Source organism: Mustelus asterias, chromosome 19, assembly GCF_964213995.1.
Source record: "Mustelus asterias chromosome 19, sMusAst1.hap1.1, whole genome shotgun sequence".
NCBI classification, from domain to species: Eukaryota; Metazoa; Chordata; class Chondrichthyes; order Carcharhiniformes; family Triakidae; genus Mustelus; species Mustelus asterias.
In genome coordinates, this window is record NC_135819.1 from 33822066 (window position 1) to 33835405 (window position 13340).

General features: G+C 46.8%; 1 protein-coding gene across 4 annotated transcripts in view; it reads left to right on the forward strand.

The window, feature by feature from the left end:
* Positions 1-13340, forward strand: part of LOC144507873 (ATP-binding cassette sub-family C member 9-like) — a 214064-nt gene that overhangs the window by 106043 nt on the left and 94681 nt on the right. For 2 of the 4 annotated variants that reach the window (XM_078235306.1, XM_078235307.1), the window contains exons 19-21: positions 1698-1736; positions 6535-6633; positions 12126-12210. In XM_078235306.1, the coding sequence (XP_078091432.1) occupies positions 1698-1736; positions 6535-6633; positions 12126-12210 (223 nt within the window). The remainder of the gene's footprint in view (positions 1-1697; positions 1737-6534; positions 6634-12125; positions 12211-13340) is intronic. The other 2 variants (XM_078235308.1, XM_078235309.1) reach the window with 1 other exon arrangement.

A 13340-nucleotide genomic window follows, 5' to 3' on the forward strand; every position in this document is an offset into this window, starting at 1 on the left:
GCAGGTTAAATGGTAAGGATTCAGCCCACATGTGGCCAGGGCCAGTCGGCAGTGGTACGCAGTAATACCCCGCCACTGAGCAGCTATGTGGTAGCCTCAGATGGTGCCCACTGTGTAGGCAATTGCCATCAGTTTCTGCAAGTATCGGAACCAGCAGCAGCCAATAACACAGCACTTCAGTCATTCGGCCGATGGCACCAGCTTTCTACACAAGCGGACATGCAGACTCCTGCAGAGGTCAACACAGTGAATCCTGCACCTGACGAACACACAGATGAAATGTCCCGTGTTGCTACCAGTGAGGATACTGGCCACACAAAGACTACAACACCACCAATGGCTGTAATCACATGCACAGGGCACCTGAACAGCCCAAATACAACTTTCCAGGAATTTATTACCACTTAGCCAAGAACTGACTTAGAATTTCAGTTTTCTTTCCGACAGGAAAGTGATGGCGGGGCGGGGGTGAGGGAGACGTGATGGGCTGTGCACCAGTTGCTACAGCCTAATCCATGCCTCAATATATGAATGTAAATAGTTTTGAATTGTTGGCTTGTTTAATTGTATGTTACACAATGATCTGTACATAGTTTCCTCTTGTCACAATGTTACAGCTCAGGCCATCGGGTGTTCCAACTAAACGGGGATGATGTAGACTGAGTGGTCACGTGAGAACGTGAGGGCGTGACTACAAAAGAAGCCATGTGCCAGGGGTGCGGGAGTCATTCCTGGGAGAGCGGGCAGAGCACAGACATTGGAGTAGCTGCTGAGCTAGTGATTAAACTACCTTATTGAAAATCCCTGTTGTCAGTGATGCAGGGAACCCACAAAATTTAGAGGAAGGCGATGGCCTAGTGGTATTACCGTGGATTATAAATCCAGAAACTCAGCTAATGTTCTGGGGACTAGGGTTCGAATCCCGCCACGGCAGATGGTAGAATTCAAATTCAATAGAACAATATCTGGAATCTACTGATGACCATGAATCGATTGTCCTGGGGGGCCTAGGTTCAAATCCCACCACAGCAAATGGTGAAATTTGAATTCAGTAAAAACGAGTTTGGAATTAAAAGTCTAATGATGACCATGAAACCATTGTCGATTGTCAGAAAAAACAATCTGGTTCACTAATGTCCTTTAGGGAAGGATATCTGCCGTCCTATCTGGTCTGGCCTACATGTGACTCCAGAGCCACAGCAATGTGGTTGACTCTCAACTGCCCTCCAAGGGGAACTAGGGATGGGCAGCCAGCGACACCCATGTTCCACGAATCAATAATAAATAAAAATGTACACCTTTTTTTGGGCTCCCCTAACAAAGGAAATTGTTTCTCTTTGCCCACCCCATCAAGTCTTTTCAACAATCCGAGGCTGTTGACTTCATGACGTTAGAAACTTATCTGGGTGGGGCGGCAGCGTCTGGGAGATGAGCTGTTGCATTCTTGGATAATAATTTCCCAAGACGAATAGAAACATTCCAGGTCATTAGCATGAGATTTCTTTTGCCCTGTACGTTATGTCTTGTTCCCTTTCTGTGCTTACCTTACCAAGCCCACATGAGTGAAAGGAAACTTTCTGTTGAACAAGATTAAACAAAACCAAAAAGCTTTGGAGTGTGAAAAAAAATACTTGTTGAGTATCTACTGCCTCAATCATTTTTTTTCTCTGCTAACTTGGTTTTACCATAAATTGCAGTGCACATGAGATTGACCCTGTGTTCGAGGTGACTGGGAGGTACCTTTTCTTACTCTTTGCCAGTTTACTAATTGTGTGATGTATTGTTCTAATTTCTAGTGACACTTCATCCTGATAACCATCACATCAGTGGTAATGCTTTTTACACTTGGAACTAATCATTGCATTTTCAGTCACTTTCCTCTGTCTCTGTGTTGCTTGGCTAGCTTGGCCCTGATTCTGTCAAAAATCACCACTGGACATCTGGTGGTAGGTCGCTTCTGTTTTCCCCAGTGTGTCCTGGCATGAGACGCTTTTTAACTTTGATCGTGATTTAGCCCAAGTTGAAACTAATCAGCATGCCAAGTGGAGTGTCAGCTTCCACCTTTGATGGTCTCAGCAGTCCTTAAGGTCAAGCAGATGTCCAGGGGACACTAGACCAGATGCTCTATGAGAAGGATGACAGTCTTGAGCAGATTTGTAATTCTGCCAAATCTGACCTTGTCACCTGGAAGGGGATGGGCAGTGGGCATTGAGCAGGGTTTAGATGCCATGCCATCCTCCTCCGTTCCCCTTTTTTTCAGAGACCAGCACAGGACTGGATCTATTATCATTGAATCCCTACAGTGCCTTTCGGTCCATCGACTCTGCACCGACCACAATCCCACCCAGGCCCTATTCCCGCAACCCCATATTTACCCTGCTAATCCCCCCTGACACTAAGGTGCAATTTAGCACGGCCAGTCAACCTAACCCGCACATTTTAGGATTGTGGGAGGAAACTGGAGCACCCGAAGGAAACCTACACAGACACGGGGAGAACATGCAAACTCCACACAGGCAGTGACCCGAGGCTGGAATTGAACCCGGGGCCCTGGAGCTGTGAGGCAGCAGTGCTAACCACTGTGCCGCCGTGCCACCCACAGAAGGTTAACTCTGGGTCCTCATTAAAATGTGCGCAGTGAAAAACGTTCCCCAACAGACAGCCTGCCCGGCAAGGGATGAGCAATGAGGTGGGATAGCCCACAGTGAAGGAGCTGCAGCACCATCTTAAAGGGGAGGGAAAATTGAGACGGAGATTGGGGGAAGGGGGGATTGCATACATCCAGTGGGAAAACAAATTACACTTCAGAAAGACAAGCAGCACTCCTGTAGAAGATGCAGTAGTACGTTGAATATGGGCAGCTTTTAAGGCTTAAAATACACTCATGACTGCCACAAAATTGAGTTCTAATCCTCTAACCAGCTTTCCTCCAGGGCAGGTGGGGGTCTCTTTAATTTACAATCACAGTGGCCACCACTGTACTTGTTCCTCCAATGGTTGGTGCTGGGGAAGCACGGAGTAGATGGGCAGAACCAATAGTGGCATTAGCGCTCTTACTTATGCCATCTAACTCCAGTTAGTATATATGTGAGATTCTGACATGTTTCAGGTCAGAGCTCTCACTGCCAAGGTTAACAAGTGCTGAACATTTTCATTTTATTTGTTCTTGGGATTTGAGCATCACTGTAAGAAAAGCATTTATTGCCCATCTCTAATGGCCCCAAGCCCAGATATCGGGTCACGTGGACTCGAAACGTCAGCTCTTTTCTCTCTGCTGCCAGACCTGCTGAGATTTTCCAGCATTTTCTCTTTTGATTGCTGGAGATAAGACTAACTTCAACATCTGGCATTTGCAGGACACATTCATAATGGGGTTGTTGAGTAATTGTGACAATCAATCTCTATCAGTTAGTCTACGGCAGACACATATAATGTAAGGACGTTTACACAACAGAAACAGGCCATTCAGCCCATTAGGTTTATGCTGGGATTTATGCAATGCACGAGCCTCCTCCCTGATTTGTCTAACTCTACTACCATGTCTATCTCATTTGCTTATCCACTTTCCACTTGAATGCATTTATGCCATTTGCCTCAACTTCTTCCTGTAGCAGCAAGTTCCACTGTCTAACCTCCCTCTCTGGATACAGAAATTTCTTATCAATTTGACATTGGACTCTTTAGTGATTATATTTATGGCCATTGACTTTGGAATGCCCTCAAGAGGAACTATCTTCTCTGGGTCTGCCCTAACAAACCCATTCATCACTTTAAAATGTTCCATTTTGTCACTCGTTAGCTTTTACTTAGGGAAAAAGTGCCCTAACCTGTTCAGTCTTATTTTATGGTTCTAACCTCTCAGTTCTAACCTCTCAGTTCTAACCTCTCAGTTCTAACCTCTCAGTTCTAACCTCTTAGTCCTGGTATCCGGGCAATTGGCCTCAGGCATGGGGCAGCACGGTGGCTGCCTCACAACACCAAGGACCCGGGTTCAATTACGGCCTCGGGTGATTGCCTATGTGGAGTTTGCACGCTCTCCCTGTGTCGGCGTGGGTTTCCTCCGGGTGCTCCGGCTTCCTCCCACAGTCCAAAGATCCACGGGTTAGGTGGACTGGCCATGTAAAATTGACCCTAGTGTCAGGGAGATGAGCAGGGCAAATATGGGAATAGGGCCTGGGTGGGGTTATGGTTGGTGCAGACTCGATGGGCCGGATTCTATGAACCTATGATTCTATGTGCATTCTGGTCCACAATGTGCATTTTGGTCCCTCCCATTGGCAGTATATTACTTGCAGTTGTCACCCTTGCCCTGAATTTTCGTAATTCCAGGGATCAGCTCTGGACCAAGGTGGCATCTCACAATCTGCATCTCATCGTACATTATACCATCAAGCAGATCTGGATAACAGCGGTGGGGGGGGAATACATCTATTGTGCGACAGATGCGTCAGCTCAGGTACAGTGGGCACTGGGGTTTGTCACCATCAGGTCCTGGAGGTTAGATTGTACCAACCTGACTATCCATGTATCGATGCACTAGTCAGCCAGGTTCCTGAACGGAAGCCATTTTAGAATGTCCAGCAGTGTCTGATCACAGGAGCCACATCTTGTACATGGTTCCCAGACCACTATCATAGTTCCTTCAGCTTGGGAGAGTCTCAGGTGCTGCACCACTTCTGGCCAACATCTGGACTCTGAGGGTAGCTGCTGGGTCACGACATTATCCTGTGTGGAGGTGGCTCCTGATGCCCCCTGGCATCCTGACACGAAGGTGGAGATGCTACAAGCAAAGCCACAACCCTGTATTGAACTGATCATTGGCATCTTGAAGATGCAGTCCAGCTATAGTCGGGACCGATCAGACAATGCCCATGTGCACAAGCCAGCCTAGGTTGTGGTCGCCAGTTGCACATTTCCGAACATGACACTACAGAGAGGTCTGCAGCTAGGTGATGAGGAGGAACTGGAATATGGCTCTTCTTTAGAAGCGGACAGGGAGAAGGTAGAACAGGTGAATGAAGGGGCAGCTACATAGAAATCCGGCACTCAGGCATTGGAGGAAGACTGCTCTCAGGCCTCATGGCAATTGGCAGATTGGCTGCAAGGACCACACAGGTTCATGTTGCACTTCAGTGTCTCTCAGCCCAATGCCAGATGCCTCCGAAACTCACTGTCCATCAACGAGAGAAATCATCCAACACTTTTGTAACCCCATGTGATTGAGAAGGTGGAGACAGCCAATTCCATTCTCTCTGATTGCGACTGAGATACATAGAGTCATAGAGCAATACAGCACGGAAACAGGCTCTTCGGCCCAACTGGTCCATGCCGACCATGGTGCCCTCCCAGCTAGTCCCAATTGCCTGTGCGTGGTTTCTGTTCTTGTCTTAGAGGGCCTTGTAGGGGCAGTGAATTGCTTTCTGCACTGGACACACATCCTTCTGCTCACTCCCTGGCCACTAATCTCCGTCTGCAATCGCAACTTCCATTCCAGACCCCTTTGTGTCCTTAAACCCATTTCTTCAGTCAGACACTGGGCCATTGCAGCAGTTAAAACCTCAAGGGAGGTACCCAAGAGCCTTGATGTTGCCCATGGCGGTTTGTCAATGCCAGTGCGGGACGTTTGACGTCCTGCTACCCCATCACATCACTGAAAGGCAAGTGGGCGGCACGGTGGCACAGTGGTTAGCACTGCTGCCTCACAGCGCCCGGGACCTGGGTTCGATTCTCGACTTGGATCGCTGTCTGTGCGGAGTTTGCATGTTCTTCCCGTGTCTGCGGGGTTTGGCCCCACAATCCGAAAGACATGCTGCTTAGGTCCATTGGCCATGCTAAATTCTCCCTCGGTGTACCCGAACAGGCACCGGAGTGTGGCGACTAGGGGAATTTCACAGTAACTTCATAGCAGTGTTAATGTAAGCCTACTTGTGACACTAATAAATAGCCTTAAACTTTAATCATTGCTGCTGCTTACCTTTTCAAAAGGGCCCTTGGTAAATACCTCCTACCTCCAGGTTCCTTCCGGCACTGATGATTGGGTGCTGAACTTGCACCCAGGTCAAATAGACCCTTTGCATTTGAAAAGTCAACATGTGTCACAGAGGCTGATGCAACATGAGGTTGGGACCTGGAAACTTCCGGGCATTTGATTCCCAAACTTCGGATTGAAAATCCAGCCCCAATCCATGTCTGACTAAAAGAACAGTAGATCATGTACAGAACTGAAGCAAGACTGGGTTGGTGTGGAGAGTTAGAATAGAGAATTTAAAAAAGGGGGGGAATAATGACAAATAAAAAGAACTAGTGGAAAAGAGGCACTCTATACAAATGTGAGGCCTAGCTCTATTTTGTCTGTCACTTAATGCAAAATGTTGCATTGTCTATAAATAGAATATTATGTGAATGATGATATGACTGTTTTGAATCAGGGCCATGCTACCCTAATTGCTTTATTTTATTTTAAACGTGATTAAGTTGCTGTTTTCCGCTCAAAGGATGTTGCTCCTTAACTGTGTTTACTTTCATTTTGAGCAGAAACCGAAATTCTGTTGCTTATTCGGCTCAGAAGCCTTGGCTCTTAAACACAACCGTGGAGGAAAACATCACGTTTGGGAGTCCTTTTATAAAGCAAAGGTAATTGTGGTGCTTCATGTCTGGGCGATGTGAAAAGAATGGCCAGAAAATCCTGCCTTGATGTCCCTCAGGGTGAGTGATGTGAGTTGGAATTTGGCTTTCCCCATTGGGGGAGGTGATGGTGCAGTGGTATTGTCACAGGGCTAGTAATCCAGAGGCCCAGTGTGATGTTCTGGGGACCCGAGTTTGAATCTCACCATGGCTGATGGTGAAATGTGAATTCAATTTTAAAAAATGTAGAATTGGAAGACTAATAATGACCATGAAAGCATTGTCGATTGTTGTAAAAACCCATCTGGTTCACTGATGAAAATCTGTCATCCTTACCTGGTCAGGCCTACATGTGACTCCAGGCCCACAGCACTGTGGTCAGCTCTTTGGGGTAATTTTTCCAGTCCCGCCACCACAGAAATTGTCGCGGGCAGTACAGACCATTTGACGGACTAATTAAAGGTCGTTGACCTTGGGCTGGCACAACTGGAAAATCTCGCCCATTAAATAAAATCTCTATGGCCTATTAAACCCCTCAGACCAAGGACAACTAAGGAGGGGTAATAAATGCTGGCCTATCCAGCGACATCCACATCCCATGAATGAATTTAAAAAAAACATTGGCATCACACTAGGTTTGCACCTCAAATTACTGGAAATGTACAGGAATGTCAATGCTGCATCTCGGACCTCATGACCATTATATCCATGAAGAGGGAGAAATGAATGGAAAGAAAATGTAAGACAAACATACAAGTGGAAACAGAGGCCATTTTAGTCCCATTGTGTTAGACGTTTGCTTTGTTAACCTGGTGCAGGCAATGAGAGAATGACAAGTTAGGTGTGTCAAATGTACAAGCATTCTTGACCTATGATGGACCGAGCCAGCTGCCACTGGATCAGGAACAGTGAAATTCCTTTTGTAGAACATGGGAGATTCCAAATAAAGATTCATCTCATTCACCTCCCACTATCCTAGCTATCGCAATGTTAATGGTGTTGTCCATTCTCAGTTATCAATCTGTCTGCAACGTATGATACAGTATAAGGAAAACCCTTGTGGTGGAGAGCTTTGGGAGCCATTGGGTAAAAAAATCATATTGGGCGCTGGGTCATAAACAAAGCCTGATATTTGCTTCCCTTGACTGAGTATCACTGACTGAGTGTAATGGGTGACTAATCAGATATTGTTGCTTTGTGCCACCTTCCAAGACAAATTCCTACCCCTGAAGTCCAAGATCACATTTTCTTCCCTCCTAATGCTATTTTTTCTCTCATGGGATGTTGGCACTTGTTGCCCATCCTTAATTGTCCTTGAAAGCAGTGGCCATTTCAGAGGGTCATTATGAGCCAACAACGTTGATTCACATGGAGCCCAGTCTGGGTAAGGATGACAGATTCCCTTCCCTGTAGGACTTTAGTGAATCAGATGGGTTTTTACAACAGTCAGTGATAGTTGTCATCACTGAGACCAGCTTTTATATTCCAGTTCGATTCTTTGAGTTCAAATTCCACCAGCTGCCACTGTGGGATTTGAACCCATACATAGCAATTTGAGGTGCAAATCTAGTGTGATGTCAATGGGTTTTTTTTATTCGTGGTTTTTAGGCATTGCTGGCTGGGCCAGAATTTATTGCCCGCCCTTGGACTGAGGGGTTTCATAGAATCATGGAATCCCTAGAGTGCCGAAGGAGCCATTCGGCCCATCGAGTCTGTACTAACCACAATCTCATCCAGGCCCTACTCCTGTAACCTAACATATTTATCCTGCTAATCCCCTGACATGAGGGTCAATTTATCATGGCCAATCAACCTAACCCGCACCTCTTTGGAGTGTGGGAGGAAACCGGAGCACCCGGAGGAAACCCAAACAGACACGGAGAGAATGTGCAAACTCCACACAGACAGTGACCCGAGGCCGGAATTGAACCCGAGTCCCTGGCGCTGTGAGGCAACAGTGCTAACTACTGTGCCACCCCAATAGGTCATTTCAGAGGGATTTTATTTAATGGGCGGGATTTTCCAGTTCCACCAACCCCGAGACCAGAAATTCCTGCCCGAGGTCAACGAGCTTGTAAATGGTCCATCAAATTGTCTGTCCCACCAGCGACAATTTCAATGGGACTGGAAAATTTACCCCAAAGAGTCAACCACATTGCTGTGGATCGAGAGTCACATGTAGGCCAGACCAGGTAAGGATGGCAGATTTCCATTAGTGAACCAGACAATTGGCAATGGTTTCATGGTCATTGTTAGACTTCTAAATCTAGATTTTTCTTCATTGAATTCAAGTTTCACAAATCTGCCATGGTGAGATCTGAACCCCTGGTCTCCAGCGCATTAGCCTAGGATTCTGGATTATTAGGCCAGTGACATCACCGCTACATCACCATCTCTCCTCACTCACCACATCATAGGATTGCATTGGATATACAGCATTGGCCCAAGTTCATGCTCCAATCGAGTCTCCTCCCATCTTTCCCTATCTAACTCTACTATCGTACCAGCTATTCCCTTCTCCCTTATTTGGAAACATTCACTCGGTATCCACTCAATCAAAACCTTTTATCATTTTACAAATCTCTATTAGGTCATCCTTCAGCCTTCTTTCTTCAAGAGAAAATACATCCAGCCTATCAATCCTTCCCCAATTAATATGCATTTTTCCTAACATCCTTGTAAATATTCTCCAGTGCCTCTTTATCCTTTCCACAATAATGAGATCACAGCCACACACACTGCTCTAAATGTAGTTTAATTGAGGTTTGATAAGCATAACTTCCCTGCTTTTCAGTTCTATCCCAAAGGGGGCGATTCTCTCATCCCAGTGTGGGAATTTTTAGCGCAGCGGGCTAGGAGATTCCAGTGCTGCCCACTGTGCAGGATCCATGCTGGGCATCCGCCCCGATAGCATCTCCTAGCGCTGGATCCCCGGTGGCATCAACTCCGTGCTGGAAATCGGCAGGGTGGCACATAAGGTTTGGTAATGTTCATTACCATATATTTTAAATCCTATTAGCGGGCCGGGGGGCTGAAATCTCTGGGCCCACTAGCCTCTACCACCCCACTGGGAGCATTTCACTCCAACGGGGTTTACAGTAGCTCCTCACTCTCGGGGAGCTAATGGCCTGACCCCGCTGGAGTGAAGTGCCCCCTAGGCATTGGCACCCCAGCAGTGCCAGCCTGGGCCCCTTGGCACTGCCCAAGGGGCTTAGGTGCCAATGCCCAGGTGGCACATTGGCACTGCTCACCGGGTATGAGGCAGTGCCCGGGGGGCTGGCCATATGGGGGGCAGTGACATGACAGTGACGCATAAGGGGGTGGGGCCTGATGGGGTTGAGGGTGTCCCACTGCCACTCTGCATTGGGATCGGTGCGGGAAGGAGGGAGGCCAGCGAACAGGGTAGGCTGGCGGGAAGAGGGGGTCCAGACTGCAGGGTTTGAGGGGGTGTAACTTTGGGAGGGAGGTTGGGGCTGGACCCCTAGGAATGGTCAGGGGGCCAGCGATCGGGATCTGGGAGGGGCAGAGAGCCGACATTGCGGGGGTCGTGGGGCTGGCGAGCGATTGAGCTGGCCAGCAATTGGGAAATCAGCACTGCGCATGTGCCGATCTCGCCACTGACAGATCTCAGCACTCTCCAGCGGGAATAGGCCCCACTCCCTAGTTTTTTCTGAGATTCACGCTAGTGGCCTCTGCAGTGCACAGAGTGTGGGAGATTCTTCTCTGAACGCTCACTGAAAAAAACAGCATGAATTACTCCAGTTTTCACATGATTTCGACACTTCGAATGTTTTGGAGAGAATCCCAGCCAAAATCTTGTGTTTGCTTTGCCTTCATTCCAAATGCCTTAAGACCATTAATGGACAAAGATCTATCGATCTCAGGCTTGAAAATGTTGATTGACACCCCCAAGTCCACAGTGGGAGGGAGTTCCACATTCTCAGTCGCCTTTGATTGAAAATTGTGCTCTGATTTGTAAGTGTGTGTGTCCAGGTTGCCTTGTGTGGATTTGTGTGCAGTTGTATTCATTGAATCTTCATTACCCTTTGGGATAGAGTTAGGTGTCCACTGCCATATCATTTTATGCCCCTTAATGGATGGGAATCATGTGAAGCACACTGACCCTCATACTCATACTCAAATTCCTGACATATCATAGAATCCTACAGTGCAGAAGGAGGCCATTCGGCCCATTGAGTCTGCATCAACAACAATCCCAGGCCCTATTCCCATAACCCTGCTAATTTACCCTGCTAATCCTTCTGACACTAGGTCATTTTAGCATGGCCAATCGACCTAACCAGCACATCTTTGGAATGTGGGAGGAAACCGGAGCACCCAGGGGAAACCCACGCAGACACGGGGAGAATGTGCAAACTCCACACGGACAGTGACCCGAGGCTGGAATTGAACCCAGGTCCCTGAGTCCCTGTGAGGCAGCAGTGTTAACCACGGTGCCACCGTGCTGCCCAACGGGGGTCATATTCTCCTGCCTTGTGAAGCTTTGTGCAGTAACACTTTCCTGCAAGATGTACCCCATGTCTTTCTGATCTTTAAATAGTTTCTAGGTTTCTCAGCTAGTTTGATTGGATCTGAAGTTTGTCCCTCCGAAAACATTGAACATTTCCAAAATATTTCTGCCCAACAAGTCAATTAAAAGTCTTTAACAGAACATCATCTTCTTGCTAAATTGAAACAAAATTCATGAACCTTTCTTTGTTACTGTTCTGCCTTTCTGCTTTGCTCTCACCTATATTGTAATGCTCATTTTATCTACAGTAAGAGTTTTAACAACATCAGGTTAAAGTCCAACGGGTTTATTTGGTAGCAAATGCCATTAGCTTTCGGAGCGCTGCTCCTTCGTCAGATGGAGTGGAAATCTGCTCTCAAACAGGGCACAGGGACACAAAATCAAGTTACAGAATACTGATTAGAATGCGAATCTCTACAGCCAGCCAGATCTTAAAGATACAGACAATGTGAGTGGAGGGAGCATTAAGCACAGGTTAAAGAGATGTGTATTGTCTCCAGACAGGACAGTCAGTGAGATTCTGCAAGTCCAGGAGGCAAGCTGTGGGGGTTACTGATAGTGTGACATAAAGCCAACATCCCGGTTTAGGCCGTCCTCACGTGTGCGGAACTTGGCTATCAGTTTCTGCTCAGCGACTCTGCGCTGTTGTGTGTCGTGAAGGCGGCCTTGGAGAGCCTTTGAGAGCAGATTTTCACTCCATCTGACGAAGGAGCAGCGCTCCAAAAGCTAATGGCATTTACTACCAAATAAACCTGTTGGACTTTAACCTGGTGTTGTTAAAACTCTTACTGTGTTTACCCCAGCCCAACGTCGGCATCTCCACATCATTTTATCTACCCCAGACTGATGTTTGTAAAGACCCCAAAATTTACACCATACACTCCTAAAATTGTGAGCACTGTTGAAGAATTACGTTAATCCAGACTGAAGCATTCTGTTGCACTCATCTCCTCATTTTTCACCCTCTCAGGTACAAAGCCGTCATTGATGCCTGCTCCCTTCAGCCTGACATTGATCTGTTGCCGTTTGGAGACCAAACCGAGATCGGAGAGAGGGTAAACGCTGGGCGATGTGTTAACTTTGCTACACCATTCCATTCACAAACTTGTTTCAGGTTGTGAGTGGGTAAAGCAAAAAGCTTTAGTATTTGTAATTCTGAATTTGTATCGAGACTGTGGGTGGGATTTTCCAGCCGCACTCACCCAAAAGCTGGAAAATCCCATCTGAGGTCGGCAGACCTTTGCATGGTCTGCCCCCCTCCACCCCCACCCGCTACAATCCCATGGCAGGCAGGACTGGAAAATTCCACCTTGTATTGAGGAGAAACTCATCTTCAATGGTGTTTGTTGACGCACATTGAGTGGTGTGTAAAACCCGCTGCTGACTCATGACTGCCCTCTTTACAACCTTGCCACTGAAAATGAATTTCACCCTCATGAAGTCAGAGCTGTCTTTAAATCAATTGTAATACTTGGGTTTTGAGGTATTGCGTATTGATGAGGCTGCGCCTGGGGTATTGTGCACAGTTTTGGTCCCCGTATTTGAGGAAAGATGTAGTGACATTGGAGGCAGTTCAGAGGAGGTTCATTAGATTGATTCCAGAGATGAGGGGTTTGTCGTATGAAGAGAGATTGAACAGTTTAGGCCTATACTCTCTGGAATTTAGAAGAATGAGGGGAGATCAAATTGAGGTGTATAAGATGATAAAAGGTATGGATAAAGTAGATGTGGAGCGGATGCTTCCTCTTGTGGGCCATTCTAGGATGAGAGATCATAGTCTTAAGATAAGGGGCAGCAAATTTAAAACAGAGTTGAGGAGAAACTACTTCCCCCAAAGGGTTGTGAATCTGTGGAATTTGTTAACCCAAAGTGTGGTGGATGCTGGGACAGTGAGTAAATTTAAGGAGGAGTTAGATTATTACTTGGTAATGGGTTGAAGAGTTATGGGGAAAAGGCAGGAAAATAGGGATGAGGAGCATATCAGCCATGATCAAATGGCGGAGCAGACTTGATGGGCTGAATGGCCTAATTCTGCTCCTATATCTTATGAATCTATGAACTATTGTAGTTGGATGAGCAATTTATTCCAGAAATTAATCCGAGTTTGGAACCTACTGCAGTTTTTGAAGAGATCGGGGGAAGGCACTTGAAAAATCACACAGTCCTACAAGGTAAATCAGACTTA